We start from the raw sequence: 26,403 nt of genomic DNA, 5'->3' as shown, positions 1-26,403 counted from the left end.
AAGTTCAGCTTTTGTCTTCTTGAGGTTAGGGATGTTTTGTGGGTGCTACGGCTTGTCATGTCCTAATGTATATATTGCATAACCACTTTTAGTTCTTCAAGCACTTGCAATAATTGGTCATAGAAATTATGGTCTGTTTGGAAATCAACTTTTTAGTGCCTATTTAGTTAAAATATGAGGTGAAAAAAATTAGTGTTTGGGAATGATTTTGACTTCTACACAAAAACATGCAAATAGTAGAGAGAATGGAAGGAATTTTTGACCTTTTTTATGATTTTATGATTTTTTTTTGTGACTTTTTAGCTAAGCCAAACAATCCCTTAGAACCATATTTCTTTCTGTCACCAAGGCACTCTTATTTGTGAGCTGGCATAATAGGGGGAAATTTTACTCAAATCAGGGGGAAAAAAATTCTGGGATGCACATCACAGAAAATTTGCAGACACTATTCATTTTTGTTTTGTAGTTTATTTTTGTTTTGAAGTTTATAGTCAAATATTTTATTTTTGTTTGAAAATTTATATTCAAACAATACAAATATTCAAATTTTTTCTAGTGTGCTTTCTGGTGTGTCCTGCAACTAGTCTGAATTCTTGGCTTCTCAACTCTGTGTGTTAAACTCTGTTATGCATGACTGTAAGGGTGGGAGGTAGTGTTAATAGTAAGGGGGTTGTGGCTTGTGGTTGGCTTTTGCTGTTCTGCACTGGTCTGCTGTCATTGATGCTTTGGGTACATTTAGATGTGCAATGGGGCTGCTCCTAGTGTACTGGTGGCACAACTAGGTTTCATTGTTTGTGAGTTATCCATTAGGCTGTTTGAGAGTTATCCATTTGGGAGACTTGAGCAGCTTTTTGATTTCTTCCGAATGATGTCATTTTATTTTACCACGGTCGGTAACTATTTTTGCACTATGGTATGTTATTTATGCCATCTTGAGCTGTGAATCTCTGCTATGTTGTGAGCTTTGATTGAAATTAGTGTTGGAATCTGTTGCTGCAGGATTGGAATGTTAGTTTTTGAGGATAATGTTAATTGTTTATTGGTTTATTACTTCTTCGTTTCATGTATCTGCGAACAAAAAATATTAATTTTTTTGGAGGGGAAGCACTTAATTAGTGACTTTCTTGTGAATTAATTTTGTTGATATTGGTTGTGCTAAACATTTAATATTACAAGTTAAGTTGTTTCTGTTTAGTGTCTAGAACTTGATGATGTTGATGTCATCTATTCCTATACAATTCTCTTTCACATCAGTGTCTGCTTGTTATCATTTACTTTGGTGTTACTTGTCACATGCATAAATGGTGCTGTAGAAGAATGTGATTTAACTGACGAAAAAAGAGCGAGATTAGAAATGAACTATGTATGCAGTACTTGAAGTTCTTTGAGAGTTTGATATATATTGTTGGACCCATTCGCTAATAGCTTTAGCTTTGCAGCTGATTGTTTTCTTGACACATTATTAACTATGAAACACAGATACTAAAAAAACCATACGTGTACATTGTATACATTACGTGAGTAGAATGCTGCATGTTATAATTACTCAAATAAAAGCTGAATCCCTAATCTAGACACCAATCGATGTGCCACAAGTTTAGTGTGGATTACTTTTTCAATGTTATTGTTTTCCCTTTAATTCATAAAAAATTTATGTACTAAGGTAGAATTGTAGTATTTTCTTAGAAATAGTGTATTATACTAGAGATTTTTCTTATCTATTATGTAATACTTAAATTTAATCATGGAGTTTAAACCATATAATGTATTGTACAAGAGATTTTTCGTAACCTTCAACAACCAAACTTTCATTATGTATTTGCATGTGCACGTGAAAGACAGCAAAAAATCATAACCAAACCAAACTAAGCCTTATGTTCCATCAAATGGAGTCGACAGGGTAAAAAAAATCATAACTCAAAAAAATTAAAATGCTACATAAATTGTGAAAATGAAATTGAAGAAAACAAATAAAAAAAAAATGAAACGTATCAAATATAAAATAGTTCAATTTTAGGAAAAGATATACATGAAAAGTCATATACAAATAATTCAATTATGTGTACCTACACTAAATTGTGTAGTGCTTTTTTATATTAGTATAGATAACTCTTTATATAATATATTTAACTTTTCATTTTGTTTCACGGTACTTCAATTTAGTTAATTATCAATGGATAAGAGTTGGATGAAGAAGAGTAGATTGTCAAGAGATTATATGCAAGGGATTAAAGAATTTTTAGAGTTTGCTTCTCACAATGTATCTAATGATGGAACAATTTCATGTCCATGTATGAGATGTGTGAATTCATACATGTTGACTTTAGAAGTTGTACATGATCACTTGGTATCCTATGGAATTAGTCCGGGTTATAATTGTTGGTATCTTCACGGGGAAATTATGTCTGCAACGACTTCTAGTAGAACTAGTCAAAGCCATGAAGAAATACGACCTGAGTATGGTGATATACGTGACATGTTGCGGGACGTGTTTCCCATGCACACCCAAAATATAGATGAATATGCAGAAGAAAGTAATTTACCAGAACCATCTGATCAAGGTCCAAGCATGCAACGACCTCAAGAAGATCCTAATGAAGAGGCACAAAAATTTTACGACTTACTGAAAGATGCTGAGAAGCCTTTGTATGAAGGGTGCAAGAATTTTAGCAAGTTGTCAGCAATTGTGCATCTGTATCACTTGAAATGTCTTAATGGATGGAGCAACCACTCATTCACAATGTTGCTTCAAATTTTGAGAGACATGCTTCCTTCAGATGCAAATTTGCCGAAAGCCTCTTATGATGCCAAGAAGATTATTAAGGATTTAGGTCTCGGTTATGAAAAGATTCACGCTTGTCCTAATGATTGTATGTTATTTTGGAAAGAACATGCAAATGATGAAGTGTGTCATTGTGGTGCTTCAAGGTGGGCAACAAATGAGAATGATTTGCAGCATAATATGAGTACTTCATCTAAAAAGAGAAAGAAAAAGGCTGCAAAGGTTTTACGGTGGTTTCCCTTGAAGCCTCGATTGCAGAGGTTGTTCATGTCTTCAAAAACAGCTGCTTATATGAAATGGCATGCTGAAGGTCGTACAAATGATGGCATAATGAGGCATCCTGCCGATTCTATGGCTTGGAAAACATTCGACTCTCAATATGTAGATTTTTCCTTTGACTCCCGCAATGTCAGGTTGGGGTTGGCAGCAGATGGATTTAACCCTTATGGGAATATGAGTACTAGTTATAGTATATGGCCGGTCATATTGGTCCTATATAATTTGCCTCCATGGATGTGCATGAAAAGATCTTCTTTCATCCTATCATTGCTTATTCCTGGTCCGAGCTCCCCTTCGAATGACATAGATGTGTATATACAGCCTTTAGTTGAAGAATTGAAGGAATTATGGGATGTTGGAGTACAAACTTATGATATATCTTCCAAAGAGAACTTTCAAATGCATGCAGCTCTAATGTGGACTATAAATGACTTTCCCGCATATGGTGATTTGTCTGGTTGGAATACCAAGGGTGCTCTTGCATGTCCTTCTTGTAATTATGAGACTCATTCTCGATGGTTAAAACATGGAGGGAAATATTGTTTTATGGGCCATAGGCGTTTCTTGGATAAAGATCATAGATTTCGTAAAGATAGAGCATCATTTGATGGCAAACAAGAAATAGAATCAGCTCCTGATATACTATCTGGCTTTGAGATCATAATGCAAACAGAAGACCTTGATTACAAATTTGGGAAGACAAAGGCAAATGAAAAAAACAAAAAAAGAAAGAAACAAGCGGATGGTGATGAGACACAACCATGGAAGAAAAGAAGTATATTTTTTACATTGTCATATTGGGCAAATCAAAAATTGCGTCACAATCTTGATGTGATGCATATAGAGAAAAATGTGATTGATAATGTATATGGAACATTGTTGAATTTAGATGGGAAGACAAAGGATAACTTGAAGGCACGTCTTGACTTACAAGAGATGGGTATAAGACGTGAACTTCACCCACAAAAGATCAGTTCCAATAAGACATATTTGCCTCCAGCTTGCTTCTCAATGATTTTAAAAGAGAAAGATGACTTCTTGAAAGTTTTGAAAGGGGTAAAAGTCCCAGATGGTTATGCTTCAAATATTTCACGTTGTATTCAACTTAGACAGCGTAAGATTATAGGTTTGAAGAGTCATGATGGTCATATTTTGATGCAGCAACTTCTTCCTATCGCATTACGAGGAACATTACCAAAAAAAGTCGCTTCACCTCTAATTGAGTTATCTTGTTTCTTTAGGGAAATATGTTCCAAAGTCTTGCAAGTGGAAGAGCTTGACCGACTTGCATCTCGAATTGTACTGACTTTATGCAATTTGGAGAGAATCTTCCCTCCCTCCTTTTTTACTGTTATGGTGCATTTAGTCGTCCATTTGGCCACTGAGGCTAAAATTGCTGGCCCAGTTCACTATAGATGGATGTATCCCATTGAGAGGTTAGGTGTGACAACTTGTATCCATTTGTGTTTTTAATCCACATCACAATGACATCCAATTTAGTCGATCTATAATCATGCTGTTTTTCATGTAGGTATCTCCAACGACTAAAATCTTATGTTCGTAATAAAGCCCATCCAGAGGGCTCTATTGCAGAAGGATACATAGCTGAAGAGTGTTTAATATTTTGTTCGCGGTATTTGGAATCTATTGAAAATGTATTCAATCGACCCTTAAGAAATGTGGAAGATTCTACAGGGGCAATAATGAATATCGAACTTGATCAAAAGTCATGGATACAAGCACATCGTTATGTGCTATTTAACAATGATGAAATTCAACCATATCGGATGTAAGCAATATTTATGAGTTATGGTATATAAATAAGTTTGAGTTTCCCATTTTAATACTTGCAATAGTAACACAAGTTAGGAATAAACATACAGAGAACACAAGGAGCATATAAAGAGACAAAGTCGTCCGCGTCGTCTAACTGATGAAGTTCTTAATAAGATGCATATGGAAAAGTTTTGTGAGTGGTTTCGATCATATGTAAGTATGTAGCTATTAAATAATACTATTATCATATATAATTTTTAGCATAGAGATTAATGTAATCATTTTAATGGATTATATAATATATCAGGTTGTAGCTATGGATGACACAAGAAAGCAACAACTTGCTGATGAAATCAAGTGGCTTGCCCAAGGCCCAAACACTCTAGCTAGACGATTCAAACGATATGTTGTTAATGGTTTTAAGTTCCGAATTAAAAATTACGAGGAGACGAAGAAAACTCAGAATAGTGGGGTTTGTGTGGCCACTGAAGGAGGCACCATGTATTATGGTGTTTTAATTGATATCATTGAGCTGAATTATTTTGACAAGTTGAAATATGTACTATTCAAATGCAATTGGGCTGATGTGAACACAAGTAGAGGCTACAAGATAGATGAATATGGTTTTAACCTTGTAAATTTTTCACATTTGATACATACTGGAGAACGGTTAAATGATGAACCATTTGTCTTGTCATCTCAAGCAACACAAGTTTATTATGTGGGAGATGTAAGGCATGAAAATTGGTTGGTTGTTGTTAAAACAAAAGCGAGGGATGTGTTTGATGTTGATACTACTGAATTAGGTGATGGTGATGTTGACAATTACTATGATAACGAGCCGTATAATATGATAGTTGAAGACACTCATGTGGATGCGAATGAAAACCTCAATTGGGCTAGAAATGATACTGATGGAACGACAATCAATATACCACTTCCACTTGATAACCAACTGATCGATGAAGATGATTTAGATGAGGATGTCTAGCTATTGAGTTCAACTAGTTTGATTTTAATTTATTTATTCTCATGTTAATCTTTGAAACATGATTTGGTTTTGAATATAAATTTCAAATTTCTTAGTTTCATATATGTATGGCAACCCGTGTTTTTTATTTTAATGTTTGTTGTTAAATATAGCTATGATAGGCTTGGACTGTCAAATCAGCATCTTGACACTATGTTTTTTTGCTCTCTCTGGTTTTAACTTTTAGTGGGCGAATCTAGGTATATCATATCTTGAGAAGAAAGAAGTCTGCATTCGTCCAAGAGAGGTGAATATAGTCATGTATGTCCGCACCTGTCTGAATGTAGTACTATTATTGTGTCATGTGATGTTTAATGAACTAAGGAGTTTACTAACAACACTTGGGATGATGTGGATGTGTTGGAGCCTCTTTCTTACAGAGCAGTTTAATGTGTTGCCTCTGGGCATCTGCACCATAATGCTGGTGCTGTGCTTGCCTAACCTGAACTATGTACTGTCCGATTTTGATATGATTACATTCAGCCTGCTCAAAATTCTAGTCAAATTATTGTGCTCAAACTATCCCTAGGGATTTTTAAGGCATTAATGATAGGCCAAATCAATTTTTTATTGTGTTCTTCAGTGGCTAGATTTTAATTACGATCCTTTTTTTTTTTTTTAAATGCTTTTCTAAGGTTTTAAATTTTAATATTATGAATTCCTATAAGAAATTAAATATGTTGAAGGTAGCACTGAATACTTATCTGAATTAAGTAATATAAGTAACTCAGTCAATGACATTGTACATCATCTTCAACAGGTTTTAGTCTGCCTTGGCTAAGGTTACTGTCTAGCTAATTTCTGTTTCTTTCTGATCTGTCCCTGTGTTGTTTGATCTGTGTTACTGTGGTCTGGTGTGAGATCCGAGTTGTTGTGGTATGCTTCTGGGATGGTTTTCAAGGCAACAGTTCGGGTGCTAGTTTGTAAGGTAGAAGACTGCTAGTGTGGTAAGGCTGCTGTTTCTACTGGAATACTAGGCCCCAGTTTGGGTGTGCATTAGCTTCAGGCTGCAGAGTTCTAAGTTTGCATTGGTGCTTCTAGTCTGCTAGTAGCAGGTTTGTTGTGTTTCAGTTCTGGGCTGGTTTTCAAGGAACCAGTTCAGGTGCTGGTTTGTAAGGTAGAAGTCTGCTAGTGTGCATAAGGCTGCTGTTTCTGCTGGAATATTAGGCACCAGTTTTGAGTGTGCATTACCATCAGGCAGAGAGTTCTTAGCTTGTGGTTCAGGTTGCTGGTTCTGTTTCCTTAGTTGTCTACTGCTGGTCTTTAAGGCACCAGTTCTGTTTCCTTAGTTGTCTACTGCTGGTTTCTTTGCTATTGTAGTGAACCTCTGCTACTGCAGGATGGTGCTTCGTGGTGATTATTTGCTGCTGTATGCAATAGAGGTTTCTTTGCTACTGAGGTGAGTACTGGTTTGTTGAGTGCTGTCCTGATATGTTTAGTGGTGATCCTTGGTGCTGCTGAGTGCAATGTTGTAGTGATGGCCTTTGGCTTTGGGGTGATAGAGTACTAATTGAGTACTATTTTTGCTGATGAAATCTCAATGCAATAGAGGTTTTTGCTACTGTGGTGAATCTCTGCTGCTGCTGCTGTATGGCTTGCTTTGCTGCTGTCTGCTCTGTTTGGTCTCTTGTAGTGGTTGGTCTGCTTAGGTTTGTTGGTCTGCTCAATTTTGTTTACTGGTTGGTGGCTGCTCAGTTAATGTATTCTGTTTTAGTGGTCGGTCTGATTATGATAGGCTGGGCTTTTTGGCATCGAAAAAAAAAAATAAATAAATAATATAAGTAACCTTAATTAAGCCAAGAAAGGAAAATGTATGGACAGATATATTTTTGTTTTATTTTTTTTATGCATTTTGCTTTTGGCTTTGTTTTAGTCTGATGAAATAGGATGAGTGGCCAAATTTCTCTAAGTTATCTTGTGGTATTTGTTCTTGTGTAGGAAAGTCCAGAGCAAGAGATGCTGCATTAAATGTCGTTCAATCACCTTTATTAGATATTGGCATAGAGAAGGCCACTAGAATTGTCTGGAACATAACTGCTGGTAGTGATTTAACTTTGTTTGAGGTCTCTCTCTCTCTCTCTCTCTCTCTCTCTCTCATCATATGCATGGGTTTGATCTGTGTAGTTAACATTTGCAGATCCCTGTTTACCTCATATTTTGTTTGGGCATCTTCTGAATATAACCATTGGTGGTTACAATTATGATCTAATTGAGAGTGAACTTGTACAACTTCCGAGACATAAATATATATATACATGCACATACATATTTGTATACATGTATTGCAGCCTATGTAAATTCCTACACCATTTATTTATTTATTTAGTAAATAATGACTACATTAATTAGCATCAAGGGGATGCCATCCATGTACATCAAAAGAGCCTATGAGAGAGCCCTCAGTTTTTATAAATTTTTTTTAAATGACCAAAAGGTCCCACAAAAAGGAATATTACTTACAAATAAGGTATTGGTCCCAGGTTAGGCCCCACATTTGCCACTTAAAGTACCTTGAGGATTTTCTCAATGTTCACCAATTTTACATGAACAGAACAGAGGCAAATTCTTATGTTTAACCTTGTCATGCTATATTTGCTTTTGTTGAACCTTGTCATGCTATGTTCTTTATCCGCATGCATGTCTCTTTATCTATCTTACTGATCACACCTTGATTCATACTTTGAACCTAAATGGTTAGTATTATTGGTGAAAAAAGGCACAAAATGTGTACAGTTTTGCTTGGCTTCAGTGTTTAAATGTTATGGTCTGTGAAAATATTGATTAGTTCATGGTTAGTTAATTGATTTGGCCTATCATTAATGCCAAATAACATTGACTCATGAAACAATAGCAATAATGATTACCCAAACCCTAAATTTAGGTATATTGACTGACTGAGTTAGCTACTTGACAGTACGATAGCCATAATTAGACCCATAGACAAATCTTTCTGGTGATAATGATTCAAGTTTATAAAAAGTATTATGGCATAAACAATAGTCGTGCTGTCCAGCCACACTTATTCCCTTTTTTTTTTTTTCAAACTTCATTCAGCAAATGTGGTTCCAGTTCAATATGTGGTCCCCCAGTTTCTAGGACTGGTAAATGTCTTTGTGATCAAGGGATGTTGGACATGGGTATGGTTGTAAAACTGATGAACCTGAAAAGAATGCATGCTGAATCAGTTCCATTAACAGTGGACAAACATTGAGATAGTGAACATATCCCGTGGCTGTCAGTGGACAAACTTGAGTGGCTCCCATGGTGAGAGCATGTCGCCGCATGCCAACAGGGAGACGGACTGGGGAACGGCTCCTCGTGGGGCCTTCCCAGGAGTCGAACAGTGGCAAATTCAGAAATATGGACAACTGAATGTAAGATAAGCTGTCTTCAGTTTTTTGTGTTTTGTAAACTCAACTTTTATTAAGGCCCGTATGGGCATTACTACAGGCAAGGAATGGCTGTGCAGCTCAATTGGGTAACATTGGGGTGAAGCAGACTTAGGCTTTGCCCAATTGGTGCACCCTCCGAGGAATTGAATGAGTTCCTTTTAGCAAAATAGCAAGAATTGCTTTTGTTAGACTTTATTAACTTTTTGTGTTCTATTTCCCTATGTAGCCCAAAAAAAAAAAACACGAAGAATACAAGTCAAAATTAGATCAGCAAAGCTAGCATACCTGCCTTGGAATAACAAGGTAGTAATCCTCAAATGAAGGAACATTTGTGTATCCAACATAATCTCCAATAAGATTTGCTCGTAAGAAATTATCATTGGATGTTACTGTTCTATTCCCAGGGCCCACAATCACGTCCTGTAAGAGAGCATATTGTGTACCTAAAACAGATTAAATGTCTTGTGTTAATCTTGTGTACTTGCCATGATCATTACATAACAAATTCAGACTCACAATGTTTAGGATGATACCAATTATAATATCCATTCCATAAGGGGTACACATGTGCCTTTGGAAGAGAGATTATTATAAGATTCCATGAAATAGTTACCTTTCAAAGTTCCACAGATTTTATATATATAACCAGGTTATATATTAATATTTCTAATAACCAAAACTATGGAAGAGGAGACAAATATAACATATCACTGACCTCTTTTCCATGTTTTGCAATGCATCCATTAGGGCCTAATGTCACCACAGCCCACTGACAGTGTTTTGCCAAAAAATCAAGAGCAGACTCAGGATTGGCACCTTCTTCACCCCTACAACCGTGCCAAGACAATCAAACACCATTTACTAGAGACTGCACCCTTAGTTGAGAACCAATGAACTTACAATCATTTTGCCCCTCCACAAATACCACAGTGCAGCAAAAGGAAACACATCCCATATTTTCCATTCCAAGATTCTAAATTTATACCCAATTCACCATTGTAACAGATCTGTTCCTCTTTCCATGCATTGTTTACAGAAAATCTCCGTAGAAGTAGAAAAAGAAAATAATCTTGCGAGGTGTATATGAGCTTTTCCTATGGCTTATGTTCTCTAATATCTTTAGTATACTATGATAAATGCTCATTTAATTTGATTAATATCTTTGTGTTTGATTAATTACATCTATTGTTTATCTAGCAGATATGGCAAAGAAACGATTTAGAACTTGCAATCTTGAGAAGGAGTCCCAAAATAAGCGATCAAATAGCTCTTCACAACCTAGCCAGTCAAATAACTGTTCACAGCCTAGCCAACCAAATAACCCTTCACAGCTTAACGCACCAAGTGGAACTTCACAACCTAGTCACTCAATTGGCTCTCCACAGATGGACTGGCCAAATAGAACTTCACAACCTAGTCGTTCAAATGCCTCTTTACAGCTTAATCGGCCAAATGAAACTTCACAGCCTAGTCGATCAAATGGCTCTTCACAACCTAGTTGGTCACATCCCTCCTCACATGCTCCATCACATGTTCCACATCCTCAACCTCAAGAATCAGAGGTTAACCCTCAATTTGAAGATGATTTAGATGAGGACTGGTTAAGGGAAAAAGAAATGCAACGTACAGGTATTATTAGATTTTGAACTAAAACACAAATTAGAAGTCACCCTTAACTTCCATGATAAATATCATTGTTGTATTGTAATAGATGAATCGACCAAGCGAAACACGCGGGGAATTACACGTATGGTTGAAGTGTGGAATTTGACTCCAGAAGAACGCATTATGCTCACCTTCAACAAGGATTTGCAGGCTGTTTCTACAGAGGGTGGTATATTCAGTCGCTTCATAGGCACCATTGCTAGGAAGCCACACTTATGCCCAATTAAGTACAAGAATTGGCATGAAGTGCCAGATCAGTATAAAGAAGATTGTTGGAATATTATCGAGGTAATTTTCTAACTACAAGTATTTTGTGATAATTCTACTACAGTGGTAAAGAAAATTGTTGCTAGGATTGTCTAAAAGTTCCTTTCCTATATTAGGATATAGGTGTCGTCTAGAAGTAAGAAGTATGAAATTAGTGTGGTTCATTATCTCCATGTAAAAATATGAGAATTAGGCAAAGAAATGCACAAATTTAGTTTATATTATTGTATTGATAATTTTAAGAATGTTCATAACATGAAAAACCATACAATTGTAGTCCAAGTTTGCCATTCCTCAAGATGAGAGAAGGGATATGATTAGGCATCGAACATTGAAGTCAATGGGAGAGAAATGGAGAAATTGGAAATGTAGTTTAAAAGCAAAGTACTATGATGAGACAAAGACAGCAGCACAGATAGTAGCTACTGCACCTTTAACAGTTAACCGTGAGCACTATGCTGACCTTGTCGCGTATTGGTTTTCAAAGGAAGGACAGGTATGCATAGATGTATGTTTTCTATCAAATAATACAATGTCATTATATCATTTTTTTTTTAACATATTGTTATGCATTTATGAGTGAAGGAACTTAGTGCAACCAATAAGGAAAGCAGGCGAGAGCAAACAAGTGCACATACGGGAGGATCTAAAACTTATGCACAACATGCATATGATATGGTATTTCAAACTTCATTCCTTCTTTCAGCTTTTTGAATTTGGTTAGCGCATTATATTATGAATTTATTCTCAAACGATATGATTGTCACATAGGAGCAAAAAGATAAGATTGCACTAGATCGAGCAAAATTATATATACCGCTTCACAAAAGGAAAGATGGGACACCAGTCAATGAAGCAGCAGCTACAAAAATTGTATGCCCATTTAATAAGTTACATTTTCAAAATTCTAATGTGTTTGTGGCAAACAATCACTCTCGCTTTTTGTCGTCTTATTTTTTTCCCCCCATTTATGCTACAGGAAAAACTAGAAGCTTTGATGAGCTCACAACCAAGCAGCTCCGAAGGAAATGTTGGTGGACGTATATCTTGGTCACCAAATGATATTTATTCTCAAGTGATGGGTAAAGAGCATCATGGTCGTGTTCGAGGTTTAGGATTTGGGCCTACTCCTTCCAAGCATGGCTTCATGTGCAATAATTTTGACCACTTAAGAATGGTTTCTGATGAAGAGAGAATGAGAGACAAAGACACTATAATTGAGTTGAAGGAACAACTAAAAACTCAAGGTGATCAGTTACAAACTCAAGGTATTCAGTTGCAAGCTCAAGATGTTGTAATAAACTCTTTAAAAGAGCAAGTAGCATTTTTGATGAGTCAGAGACATAGTTCTAGTGGTTTGCAGGTATAACTACATATAACATATTCTTTTATATGATGTATTTATCATATGTTATCATTTTCTAAATTTATGCATACTTATGTAAATTTTATTGTATAAATTAGGCGACAGATGGATGTAGTGGCATTCCGGACCAAGCTTCTCCACGAACACATCAAAGATCCTCTTTTCAGAGTCATGAAATGCAACCTTCTAATCGAGGTAAATCATCATTACAATACACATACATTGACACAAATTTAGAACCACTGTTAATGACTTCTTTACCAATAAATTGTTAGTTAGTTAGTTTGGACGAAATTGGGGTTTGATAGGTTGACTTCTCTACTTTGCTTCCTTTATTGGCATCCGTAAAAATACCAAACAAACCAATGAAATAGAGAATTGGGCAAAAATTGAACAAATTTGAATATCAGCAACGTATCAAACTGTAATATACAATTAAAAATAGACCCTTAGATGTTGCTAGTGGTTGCTTGATTTGGTGGCTGCTACTAATGTTTGGCTTGATGATCTTCAACTTCATTGTAATCTTAATTTTTTTATATGTAAACCATATACTTACCAAAATAAAATAAAATAAGACTTGTCGAGAATTATTTGTTGTCTAAATTTTCTTTATAGATTTTAAAATTGAAAATGATACTTATACTCATTCAATTATTTTTATTGCAGGAAATAAGATAATATGAAGTATCAAACAATGGACGTCATTTCTCGATTTGAACATTTTTCATGGAGATCTTTATAAAATGGTGTCACGAGTAATACTTTTGAGTACTATTGTTATGTGACAAGTTTTTCTTTTGGATTATGGTGTGGGCTATTAGTTTGCTAGAAACATTGGATCTTTTTGTATTACAGGCTTATGTAATGAACCTTTTAATTAAGGTGCTTTGGATATTTTGGGATTATGAAAATGCAGACTCTTTCACCTTTTACAATTATTGAGCATTGAGCCATTAGAATAAAATAGTGTTGTTATAGATATATAATGTGAGCAGGGCTATGATGTCTGTTTTGATCATTTTGTAATCAAATTGTCCCTGTAATATGGCCTTTTGGGTTTTGTTTCTAGTTCCTTTTCTTGTTTGGATCTTTTCAATGTAATCAGGTTATGTTGCTCTTAGGTTTTTTTTTTGGAATTGTTTGCCTTGTTCTTGCCCTCATTTGCTCTTTGCTTATGTGGTGTGTGAACAGGATGGTTTTTGTTGTGTAGATTGTCTTCTTTTTTTTTTTGGTTTGTGTGTTTGTATAGTTGGTTTGCTCCTAGGGTATACCCCTTGTATCTTGTAGTTTTTTGTCATTTTATTTATGACTTTATTCATCCCCCCCCCAAAAAAAAAAAAAAAAAAAAGCCTACAACAGTGGTTAATAACCGTCGCTGTAAATAAAATACGAAACGAATTATATGGTTATAGCGACAGTGTAAAACTGATGGAATAGAGTCAAAATATAGCAGCGGTTTACAAAATGTCGCAAAAGTGAAGGATATAGCAGCAGTCGACCCGTCGCTATAAAGTTAGCAAGTAATTGGTAAATTCAAGATATAGCGACATTTGTAACTGCCACTACATCAACTGTCGCAATAAAAATAACTATACCAGCATTTGCGAAAAACGTCACTATAAGGATATGCCGACGGGGCTATTGCGGCGGTTTGGCCGCCACTATTGCAACCGCGGGTAAAGGTGTTTCAGTTTTTAGCGACGCTTTTTCCTGCTTTTAGCGACAGTTTTGGCCGCTACTAAATCTTGGTTTTTTTGTAGTATAAAAAGAAATTAAAAAATTATTTAAAAAGTCAAAATTCCAAACAAACCAACTTCAAGTGTAAAAAAATATGTTCATATAGTCTAAACGTAACGTTTAACTGAATATTTTGTCTAAATCTGAATACGAGTTTAACTCAAAAAATTTCCGACTAAATCTGAGTTGCTCAAATTCAAACACAAATAAAGACATTAAAATAAACAAATCATTTAGTTATCCTAATCTAATGTATTGTATTTTTTCAAAATAAAAAAAATATATCTTAAAAAATACAAACATGAATCATAATAATAATTAAATTGACTAAGATGTACTAAACAATAGAATACATTGCATTGCAATAGGACTTAATCAAAATGGTAATAAATTAATTTGTAATTTATAACATTTCATATTTATTACATAATATATATATGTATATATTAACAATAAAAATTGGGTTATTCGAGTTGCTCTCGGATTGCAAAAACCCTTATCCAAATTCTATAGGAATTTCATTTGGTCTTTTAAATTTTAATCCAATTCTAATTAAATTTAAAATAATACATTCTTAAATCTTAAAATTATATGGACCAAGACTCAGGTCTCGTTTAAAAAGTGGCTATTTTTTAATTATTTGACTATTTTAATAGACTGTTTTAATTTTTGTGTTTGGAAAGTTAAATTGAATTTTTTAATTTATTGTTATATTGAAAAATGCATTTGAAATTAAAATGACAAATTTGTTTTTAACCTAAGACATTCATGTTTTTTCAAAATTATTCTAAAGAGACAAAATTGTCATTTACTAATTATGGAGTAGGCTGTCAACGTGACAGTGGCTTAGACTACGAAAAATTCTATTTTCACATATCTTTTTATCTCTATGCACGTTATATCTCAATACACACCCTTGTAAATTTGATATTCCCTCCGTTCCAAAATAATGGTCCCTTTTGAGAAATCTAACTTTTTTTGGTAGTACAATCATTGGATTTTAAAAAAGTTGACTTTCCAAAATGAATAATGTTTGAGAGCCACAATTTGTGTGGCTCAAATGGCTCAAAACTGTCGTTTTGGCACATCAAAAGTACCAAAACGACATCAAAACTGCCAAAACGACGTCGTTTTGGCAGTTTTGAGCCATTTGAGCCACACAAATTGTGGCCCTCTACCATTGCCCTTCCAAAATTACCCTTTTGATAGTACATTTTTTGAAAAAATCAATGTCATAATTGTACTTTTTATATTGTTTATTAATTTAAAAGAAGGGCAAAATAGAAAATTTATATTATTTTTGTACTTGATTTTTGAAGAGGAACTAATAGTTTGGGACAATAAAAAATGAAATAAGGGCCTAATATTTTGAGCCGGAGGGAGTAATACATTATTATTCTCACTTCACTCATTATATTTCCAATTATAACCCAAACTCAAATCTTTCACACAAACCCCACCTTGAAACACACACCTACGCTAAACACATCCACACAGCTACCCACGGATAGCCACATAGCCTAACTCCATTGAAGACCCAATGGTGAAGATCCAATTCCATTGAAGAACTACACTTAGTCCACTGCATTGTTGAAGGTAAGTAATAGATGAAGAAAAATGAAGAAAGCAGAGTATTAAAAAATTGGGTCTTGAATTTGATTTACATCTCCAGCAATCTTCGCTGCTTCAACAGCAATGGCGAGGAACCGTGAGTGTGAATCTGAATCAGTAGAACTATATCAGAAAACAAATTGATTCAAATATACAGAACAATTACATACATATATATATACACACACAAACACATAAGAACATGCATATATACAAATTATATACATATATAGAAACAGAGTGAGGAGAGATTAATGGGCTCCTGAGCTCATCAAACAATTCTTTGCAAAAATGGCCGAAAATGGTATGGATCTTCTCATCAATAAAATGGTATGGTTCCTGAGCTCCTCAAAGAAGAACATGCATATACACAAATTCTTTGCTCTTGAGCTTTGTGGCACACGAAATAACAACGACACCACAAATTTATGTCTAAAGAGAAAACTATTCATGTTTAGTGTGTTATGATGTATATTATGGTCATTTTGTTTCATGGTAAAATTGTTATTAAAATTTTGTTTCATTAAATATGTGCACAAAGATGAAAATGTATGTGAAAATAGAATTTCTCTTAGACTACTCTTTTTTCTTTTTTTTTTTAATATAGGTCGGTGGCTTGAACTATTGTTTGAAGCCTTATTCGTCAATTATATATTTTAGTCAAAAAAATTTAAAAATTATTATAAATTATCGCATTACTCCCTTTACTCTTTTACATATCTTTTTATAAAAAAATTTAAAAATTATTAAAATAATCTATCCTAAAATAAAAGAGTGTCTAAGCCTGTTTTAACCTCAAACCTGGTTCCAAAACAGGGCCTCAAAGTTAGGCTCCAGTTACAACACTACCCCCTCGTCCAGGCCATTTCTTGGGTGGGTGAAGCTGAGAAGTTGGTGTGTGGAGTCTATATCTCAATACAGTAACATAGTGGTGTTTTGAAAAATTGGTAAAAAATTAATTTTTTAATTTTTTTAGTTTATTTTATTTTTTTATGAGTAAAAAATATGAGAAGTGATATGATCTAAAATAAGTAAAAAGGTAAAAATTAACTTCTTTTTTTTTGTTTTTTTTTTGCTTCTCAAAAGACTCTATTAGCTTGTTTGGTTCTAGTTTTCAGAAAATTCTATTTTTTTATTTTCCGTATTTTAATATTTTCAATGAATTTTTTAATATTTTAAACATTTTTTTTAAATTTTTAGACACACCTAACATAAATACACTTAAAAAGTATAATATTTGAGAAAAAAAAACTTTAAAAAAACATTAAATACCAAAAAATATAAAAAAAAAATATGAAAATTCAGTACATTTTCGTATTTTTGTGTATTTATTAATTTTTAAAATATTTTTTCACAAATATTTTACTATTTAGATACATCTAAATAAAGTACATCTAAAAAAGTAAAAAAATTACTTAAAATTTTAAAAATATTCGATAAAAATAAAAAAAATATGAAAAATTAAAAATTAAAACCAAACCTACTGTATAATATTTTAGTGCGTGTCCATTTTGTTAACATTGACATTTTGGTGTAAAAAGGGGGAGCTGCATTAATTATGAGAACACGTATCAAGCAATATATGCACTTAGAATCTACAGTTTGTTTGCCATTTTAGGCTTACTTTCTGTTTCTGAAATAATGATCATGTTTAGTAAGACTTATTTTCAATTTATTTTAATTTTTAACTTAATTTAAGTTATTTGGATGTGTTTGGTTCAGCTTAGTAATATAATTTATAGTTTTTTGTAAGTCAAAAATTAACTTATTCTTTGAGTAGAGGAGAAGAAGCTTAATTTATAACTCAAAAATAACTTATGCTCACACTATCCCACAGTTCTACCAAACGGGGCCAATGTAATGGTGTGATGTTAACATCCTTCATTCTATTCACCCAAAAAAAAAAACATCCTTCATTCATGCCCACTACGAACCGACGCGTTACAGAGGCTGCCTAACAATTGGCAATAAATCCAAGTGTATAAAAAATTAAATATAAAATAATTTTCTATCTGATCTGCGTTTTTAACATTATTAAAAAAATTAGAGCAATTATTCTTAGAAAAAAATGCATGCAGATTAGAATTGGGAGAAAGTATTGAAAAATATCTTAAAATATTTGAAAATGTATAAGAAAGGACGGAACCGGGATTTTATTACCTGAGAGGTCAAAAAAATAATTTTTTTTCACCATATACACAAAACACGCATGCATGTATATATGATATATAAATTATATATACATAAAAAAAAATTAAATACAATAGAAGCAATTTATAATAGGATAAATAAGTTTTTTTGATGTAAAATAGAAACAAAATTTAAGACGGAAGAAAAATGACATATATATTTTTTATAATGGGGGAACATTTTATTTATATATAATGATATATATTTTTTTAAAGTTCTATGACAAACAATAATATTCACAAAAATAAAGGAGTCATGTCCCCAGTCCCATAGTTTTCTCCTAATTTTGTCTCTGTATATAAGAACATTTGTATTAAATTTCACCCTACTATCACTAATATAACTATCAGCAAATTTTAAGGATGCAACTATAATCAAAAAATATTTTCTGAAAAAAAAAGATTTGTAGAAAAGGTGGTTTACTTGGACCAATTTAAGTGATAGTGGAGAAGGGAGAGGATGATGAAAGGAAAGGGAAGGAAATGGGAGAGGCGAAGAAGAAGACCAGGATGCTTGTGTCAAAGTATTAAGGGGTTGTTTGGGGGTGTCTTAAATAAGTGTACTTTTTGTCTTTTTGGACTAAAAAATTGAGAAAAAAAATATGAATATTTGGGTTAACTTTTGAATTTTTATGAAAAAATATGTATTAAAAAATTGTATAAATTAGTGTGTAGAGGAAAATTAAGATTGAGAGTTGTGCAACCGTAATTTTTGAATTTTGTTAAATAGTGATAACTTTTTAACTTTTTGAATAACTTTTTAACTTTTTGACTTTTTTTAGGATTGCCAAACTTAACCTAAATTCAAAATTAATTTGCAGTGAGTAGAAAGGTGTTTAGAGTATATTAATTAAATTTGTGCGATTTAGACAAACGATTTCGGATAAGTTTAACACTTTTGCACAACAGCTCGAATAGTATGTGGAGATGACGCAAAGATGAAAGGCGAAAAATTAAACTTAGAAAAAGATTTAACTCAATAAAGACTACTGCAGACTTAGTTCTGATACAGTATTAAAGTATACATTTCAAGACTAATCAGCAATGAGTGAAAGGCCTGTAGAGTTTATTAGTAAGTTTAGGTGATTTACAAAGATGTTGTGGAACAAGTTTAATAGTTTTTAATTGTAAAGTGTAAAGTATAAGTAAAAAAAAATTGAGTGTTTAATTATATGACTAAGTTGTCCAACAGTAATTGGTTACGGTATGGAAAATCCAAACACTCCCTTGTCCATGGCTCCAAACACAAGTGGATGTGATTTATATTTTAATATTTATTCTTTGGGTTTGAGATTAGGGCAATTCTTACAGATTATTATCCATATTGCCTGTTAACTTTGTTTGCCTACCTCATCTCATCTTCTCCAACCAAAGGCAAACCCTTTCTATAGGAGCAATTATTCAGTGCCCATGGGGCATGGCCAGGTGTCACAAGATGATAGGTCCCATAAGACAATTGTGATTGATGTATATTATGAGATTCATGTATGTCATTTTAAAAGACTTATCAATGTCATTTTATAAAAATCCTCCATAGACTTAAATTTACTCTTATGTTAGTAATTTGAGAACAAAATAAAATTAATATTTTATTTTTAATTTGTGATATGATCACATAGTGTCTATGGGACTGAATAATTTTTCTGGCCATAGCTTCAATTTGCAAAAATAATTACATTTTCCCCACACTCTAAAAAAAAATGAAAAGAAAATACATAGGCATTTGCCGAATAAAATTAATTTTATTTGGTTACCCATAAACATGTGTATTGAGAGGGTAATTTTTGGTAAAAATTGGGTCGAACTATGTGGTGGGCTTCGTGGCCCAAAGCACCAAGGACTTGGTAAAAAGGCCGCAAGGTTATTCCGGCCCAGGAGAGATAAAAGATACTCCGACCCAAGCTGTTAAAGTTACTCCGGTTCAAGAGCGATAGATTTACTCCGGCTCTGCGGAGATAATTGACATACTTCGGTCAAAAGAGATAAAGTTACTTCGGCTAAAGGAATGTAAAGCTGCTTTGGTTTTGACAACTTGAGTTAGTCCGGTCTCAAAAGGTAGTCCGGTCATGATTGAATTCGGGATAGGTCGGTTGTAATGTTGTTACTCAGTGGATCGGTCCAAACACACCACGGTTCATGTATGAGAGAACCGAGATATGGTGTAGCATGAAGAAGAACCGAACTACTGTTAGTACGGCCTACTTTGTGGCTCGGCATAGCCATTTTTACTTCGGTCAAATGGAAGTTCGGCCATAAAGAAAACCATCCCACTTGGTTTAAGCAGTGGGGGAGGGTGTAAAAGGATAAGCATTATCCTTAGGAGAATGAATCCTAGGAAGACTCTGCATGGAGAAGTACAAGTCCTACTAGGATTGTGCCACGGAAAACTTATAAAAGCCCATAAACATCACCTTGGAGGAGGTAATTGAACACAACCTTTCTGAGAACATAAAACTTTGTCTATTTGTCAAGCTTACTGACTTAGGCATCGGAGAGGTTTCCGGCACACACCCGCCGGCTAGCTCACGTTTGTGTTTTCAGGTGACAAAGCGACGTCGTACGGAGGAGCGTGGACTTGGTCAACAGGATTATACGAGGAGAATTATTTCCTCCCCATACAATTGGCGCCGTCTGTGGGAAGAACAGACAAGAACAAAAACCTCTTGACTAAGCTTCTCCTTTTCTCATTCAATGGCACACATTGAAGACTTGCCGCAGTCCGCCGTCGACGGGCTAACTCCAGACGGGGGCGCAAGGCGAGAAGGATTACCCTCTGTCCCTCCTATGGCAGATTTGGAGCCCCAACAACATAACTCCAGGAGGAGTGGCAGGGGAAGGCGGAATAGCAGCCCTCGTCACTCTCAAAGTCCCGACAGGCAAAGGAGGAGGATTGATCCTCAAGCCCTGGAAGATCGCGTAAAGGAACAAGATGAACTAATTCGGAAGATGGCGACGGACATGGAAGCATTAAAACGCCAGATGAAGACTAAAGATGTGGCGACAGGAGAGGGGCGCAAGCATAAGACGCCCCCTCGCCACTCAGAGAATCGTAGTAGGAATGCTACACCCTCCCAAGGAGAAAGCAGAAGCCTCAGGACAGGCGACACTCATTCCTTATCTTCCAGAACTCGTCACTCCAGGTCTGAGAGGACGAGATTCGAAAGATCATACACTAAAGGAAGCACGTATTGGCCTTCACATTCACACCAAACCAGATCCAGACAAACAGAGCTACCCAGGCCATCCGACTTACGAACCGTGCTAGAAGAAAAAGCACGATGCAAGGAGGATGCCAGGGCAAGGGATCCACACCGAGTTTCGGCCTTACAACGGTTGGCTCCTCGGACGCATGGAAGCGTCGAGGTTGAAATGCCAATACCGCGACCGGCCTACGAACCAACGGACAAGGCATTGGCAAGACTACAGACTTCGTCGTTTGTTCCAGCAATCGAAAACGCGCCTCTACCATCAGGCTTCCTTCAGCCGAAATTCACTACGTATGAAGGGAAGACAGACCCGTATTCACACCTGAGCCACTTTCGCCAAGTCATGGCTGTATACAGGCGAAACGAGGCTTTAATGTGCATACTCTTCCCATCAAGCCTTGGCGACCTCGGCTTGACTTGGTTCGAGAAGCTCCCAGAGGGCAGCATAGCCTCCTGGGCCCAATTGGCAGAAGTGTTCATAACAAGGTTTCGAACAAACACTAAAACGCCGGTAGAGATAGACCAGTTACTCTCTATCGACATGGGTGAAAAAGAGACCCTCAGATCTTACAACAGTCGCTACTGGGAGACATTCAACCAGATTGGAGACTGCCCCACCAATCTGGCCATTGCGCAATATAAAAGAGGCCTACCAGTAGGGAACAGACTAAGGGATTCAATTACCATGACACCACCCCTCACCATGGAAGCCCTGATGGAGAGAGTGCATCAGCACATCAAGGTAGAAGAGGATGGCGCACGTGCCAAGGCAAAATCAAGTACGACCGCAGCACCAGAAAAGAAAACCCCTGCCAAGGTCAACACGGTTGACCGAAGTAACAAGAACGGACGTGGCAGACGAGATAATGGAGAAGACCCAGACAAAAGATGGTTAAGAATCCGCACTGCCATAACAACGGTGTTCAAAAAACCAATATATCGAATTCTGAGCGAAATCAAAGACGAGCCTTTTGTCAAGTGGCCAGCCAAGCTAGGGGAAGCTCAGAAAAATTACGACGACAGATCACGGTGCACCTTCCACAAAGAAAAGGGGCACCGAACTGAAAATTGCATGCCACTGAGACAGCACTTGGAAGAATTGGTGGCAGCAGGCCACTTGGACAAATACATTGAAGGAGGGACGCAACCGGCCCCCCAAGATCATAATGACCATCCCAATAGAATGCCAATCGATGCACCACCCCAAGGCATTATCAATGTAATTCATGGAGTTTTTGAACCTGAGCGCGTGTGCGAGCTCAGAGGTTCAATCAAGAAGGCTGAGCACTTCAGGGAAGTATTAAGTGCCCAACCTACCATCAAGAAGGGGAGGACAGAGGCAACAAACGTCATGTCCTTTTCGGATAAGGACTTGGAACGAATTTACTGCCCCCATAATGATGCCCTGGTTGTCACTCTCCGAGTCAAGGATTTTGACGTCAAGCGGATTCTGATTGACCAGGGTAGTTCATGTGAGATCATGTATTACGACACGTTCAAGCAACTAAAGCTGCAAGACAAAGACTTGGCACCTGCAGTTTCTCCCCTGATCGGATTCAACTCCATGCCAGAGTGGCCTGTCGGCAAAATAATCCTTCCAGTCAAAGCAGGGAGTGTAACAAAACAAGTGGAGTTCTGGGTATTGAAAGTCCCCTCCACATACAACATCATCTTGGGCAGAACATGGCTGCATGCCATGCGTTCGGTAGCGTCATCATACCATCAGGTAATGAGGTTCCCTAACGACACCGGTATAATTGAAGAAGTTTATGGCGATCAGATCATGTCAAAACAATGCTTCGCCACAGCGAATGGAAGCCGAGCTGCCAAAGGATACGTTCATTCGGTGGAAGAACCAGAGAGTAATGAACTATTCGCGGACGTCGGCAAAGAAGCTGATCAGAAAGCGGTGGAGGACTTGGTGGAGGTAAAAATAGATGAGAAGAACCCGGATAAGTTCTTCTTACTTGGCTCATCGTTGTCCAGCACTGAAAGATTAGAGGTCTTGGAATTCTTGACCTCTAATATCGAAGTGTTTGCCTGGACACCCTACGACATGCCAGGTATTGACCCTAACTTCATCAGTCACCAACTCAATGTCCACCCATCCGCCAGACCAGTCATCCAACGCACACGCAGATCGGCACTCCACCACGCCGAAATAGTGGCAGAAGAGGTAGGCAACCTGCTGGAGGCAGGAGCAATAAGAGAAGTGCACTACCCAAGATGGATCTCCAACACAGTCGTAGTGCCAAAAAAGAATGGTAAATGGCGTGTCTGCGTCGACTACAAAACAGTCAACAAGGCGTGCCCAAAAGATAGCTTTCCTCTACCAAGGATAGATCAACTGGTGGACCTAACGGCAGGGCATAACCGACTTAGCTTTCTGGATGCATACAGAGGCTACCACCAGATCGCCATGCATGAACCAGACCAGGAGGTCACATCCTTCACAACACCAAGGGGGTTATATTGCTACAAGGTCATGCCCTTTGGCCTAAAGAACGCAGGGGCGACATTCCAAAGGATGGTCACCAAGATGTTCGAACCATTGTTAGGCAGAACAATGGAGGCTTACATCGACGACATGGTGGTCAAAAGCAAGGATGAGAATGACCATCTTAAAGACCTAGGCGAGATGTTCCAGATCCTGAAGAAACACAAGTTGCGCCTCAATGCGTCTAAATGCGCATTCGGAGTTGGATCTGGCAAATTCTTGGGCTTCCTGGTAACCAACCGAGGTATAGAAGCAGACCCCTCTCAGATTAAAGCAATCCAGGAGCTGGAGAGACCAAACTCAGTCAAAGAAATGCAGCATCTCACTGGCATGGCGGCTGCACTCAACCGGTTCATAAGCAGGTCATCAGACAGACTACGACCATTCTTCCAAGCTTTAAAGGCCAAGTTTGAGTGGGATGAGGAATGCGACCGAGCTCTGGAAAGCTTGAAGGAGTACATGTCTTCCCCACCACTACTTGTTACTCCAGTACCTGGTGAAGAACTCTTTTTGTACCTGGCAGTCTCTCAGCACGCAGTCAGCGCAGTGTTGGTTCGTGCAGAAGGAATACAACACTTGCCCATCTTTTATGTCAGCAAGACATTGTTGGGAGCCGAAACAAGGTACTTGCCCTTGGAAAAACTAGCATTAGCATTAATGATGGCATCCAGAAAATTGGCGCACTACTTTCATGCCCACACCATAGTCGTCCTCACGGCCTTTCCACTAAAAGCTCTGTTTGAAAGGGCGAACTTTAGTGGGCGAATTTTGAAGTGGGCAGTGGAGTTGGGACAATTCGACATCAAGTTCCAACCCAAGACAGCAATAAAAGCCCAATCTTTGGCAGACTTCGTCGCAGAGTTTACTCCTGGAAGTCATCATATCTGCCCAGTCGACCTAACTGACACAACCGAACTAGGGACGGAAGTTGACGCCGGAATAGCGCAACCCCTAGCAGAAGGTAGTCAATCAAGCACCAAGGCAGACCATACTAAGGACAACAAGGAAGCAACGAACAAAGGCTCACCAGCAGTTCAAACAGAGGACGAAGGGCAGACAGCCAACATGGACTTTGAAGAAAACACCATCCTTGACCCCACGGCATCGTCTGATCCTTCCACTTGCTGGAAACTATTCGTTGGAGAGATGTGGAAGCTCTTTGTGGATGGAGCATCCAACCGACATGGTGCAGGGCTTGGCATAGTTCTCATCTCTCCAGACGGCCTAGTTATAGAGCAAGCAATCAACCTTGGCTTCCCAGCATCCAACAATGAAGCGGAGTATGAGGCGCTTCTCGCAGGACTCAAGTCGGCACACTTCATGAAAGCAACCGAACTAATGGTGTATAGTGACTCTCTGCTGGTGGTAAACCAAATTTCTGGCGAATACGAAGCAAAGGACGACAGAATGGCCAAGTACCAAGAGTTAGTCAGAACAGAGATCAAGAAGTTTGATGTGCTAAGGATAGAACAAATTGGCAGGGAGGAAAACAGCCGAGCGGATGAGCTAGCAGGCCTGGCCTCAATGGCAGATACATCAATCCCTCATCCATTACTCATCGACTTCTTACCAAGACCAAGCATAGAAGACCCCGAAGCAGAAGAAGTATGTTGCACAGAATTAGGCCCTTTTTGGATGGATCCCATCATCCTGTTCCTAAAAGACGGCATCCTACCAGAAGAGAAAAAAGAAGCCAACAGAATAAGGGCAAAGTCGCAGCGATTTTGGCTATCTCCATCTTTGGCATTATACAAGAAGTCATTCTCTAGGCCTTACCTCAAATGCGTTCATCCCAGCAAAGTAGAAGCATTCTTGTTCGAGATACACGAAGGGGTATGTGGAAGTCATCAAGGGGGAAGGTCGCTCGCTTACAGGGCTATTTCGCAAGGATATTGGTGGCCATATATGCAAGCAGACTCAGAAAAATATGTGAAGAAGTGTGAGAAATGCCAAAAATTCGCGCACCAAATACATCAGCCAGCAAGAGAACTCCTACCATTAACTAGCCCATGGCCTTTTGCAATGTGGGGCTTGGACATAGTAGGACCACTTCCAACAGCGCCCGGGGGAAGAAAATTCTTTCTCGCAGCAACAGACTACTTCACAAAGTGGGTGGAAGCAGAAGCATTGGCGTCAATCAAAGAAAAAGATGTGAAGAAGTTTGTTTGGCAGAATATCATCACTCGGTTTGGCATACCAAAAGCACTCATCTCAGACAATGGTACTCAGTTCGACGACAGAATCTTCAGAAGCTTTTGTGAAGAATACAAGATAGAGTTCTACAATTCCACACCGGCATATCCTCAAGCAAATGGACAAGCTGAAGCATCAAATAAAGTCGTCTTGGATGGACTAAAGAAAAGGCTAGAGAGAACAAAAGGCAAGTGGGCAGATGAACTTCCTCACGTCTTATGGGCTTACCGCACCACGCCCCGGCGATCAACCGGAGAAACACCATTCTCCTTAGCTTATGGAATGGAAGCAGTGATCCCACTAGAAGTTGGCCTCCCCACAATTCGAAGCGAAAATTTTGATCCAGACTTAAATGGAGAAGCCATAGCCTTAGAACTCGACCTTGCAGAAGAAAGAAGAGAAAGAGCACT

At 37.1% G+C, this 26,403-nt stretch overlaps 2 protein-coding genes across 4 annotated transcripts; both read left to right on the top strand.

Annotated features, from left to right (window-relative positions):
• Window positions 1-2,158: 2,158 nt before the first annotated feature.
• Window positions 2,159-5,621, top strand: LOC145806743 (uncharacterized). 3 transcript variants are annotated; one of them, XM_082904530.1, is made up of 3 exons: window positions 2,159-4,850; window positions 4,945-5,050; window positions 5,145-5,621. In XM_082904530.1, exon 1 carries the CDS (start codon window positions 2,174-2,176, stop codon window positions 4,532-4,534), a length of 2,361 nt encoding a protein of 786 aa, XP_082760656.1. In that variant the 5' UTR covers window positions 2,159-2,173; the 3' UTR covers window positions 4,535-4,850; window positions 4,945-5,050; window positions 5,145-5,621. The 3 variants fall into 3 exon arrangements, with proteins under 3 accessions (XP_082760656.1, XP_082760654.1, XP_082760655.1); XM_082904528.1 differs by having other exon boundaries at window positions 4,945-5,621; XM_082904529.1 differs by having other exon boundaries at window positions 2,159-5,050.
• A 2,132-nt stretch (window positions 5,622-7,753) lies between these two features.
• LOC114263856 (uncharacterized) lies at window positions 7,754-13,437 on the top strand. The gene is made up of 9 exons (XM_082904531.1): window positions 7,754-7,907; window positions 10,460-10,888; window positions 10,971-11,212; window positions 11,469-11,687; window positions 11,777-11,869; window positions 11,963-12,064; window positions 12,171-12,554; window positions 12,656-12,752; window positions 13,227-13,437. Exons 2-9 carry the CDS (start codon window positions 10,462-10,464, stop codon window positions 13,241-13,243), a joined length of 1,581 nt encoding a protein of 526 aa, XP_082760657.1. The 5' UTR covers window positions 7,754-7,907; window positions 10,460-10,461; the 3' UTR covers window positions 13,244-13,437.
• Window positions 13,438-26,403: the final 12,966 nt, after the last annotated feature.

This window comes from Camellia sinensis, chromosome 14 (assembly GCF_055761805.1).
Source record: "Camellia sinensis isolate YWXY chromosome 14, ASM5576180v1, whole genome shotgun sequence".
Taxonomy (NCBI): Eukaryota; Viridiplantae; Streptophyta; class Magnoliopsida; order Ericales; family Theaceae; genus Camellia; species Camellia sinensis.
This window is presented reverse-complemented; position numbering and strand designations above follow the sequence as displayed.

Excerpts from the sequence above, each read along its gene's own strand:
- LOC145806743 (XM_082904530.1), top strand. The coding sequence starts at position 2,174 with ATGGATAAGAGTTGGATGAAGAAGAGTAGATTGTCAAGAGATTATATG.
- LOC114263856 (XM_082904531.1), top strand. The coding sequence starts at position 10,462 with ATGGCAAAGAAACGATTTAGAACTTGCAATCTTGAGAAGGAGTCCCAA. Across the intron at positions 10,889-10,970 it reads AAAAGAAATGCAACGTACAG|ATGAATCGACCAAGCGAAAC; the intron begins GTATTATTAGAT and ends GTATTGTAATAG. Across the intron at positions 12,065-12,170 it reads AAGCAGCAGCTACAAAAATT|GAAAAACTAGAAGCTTTGAT; the intron begins GTATGCCCATTT and ends TTTATGCTACAG.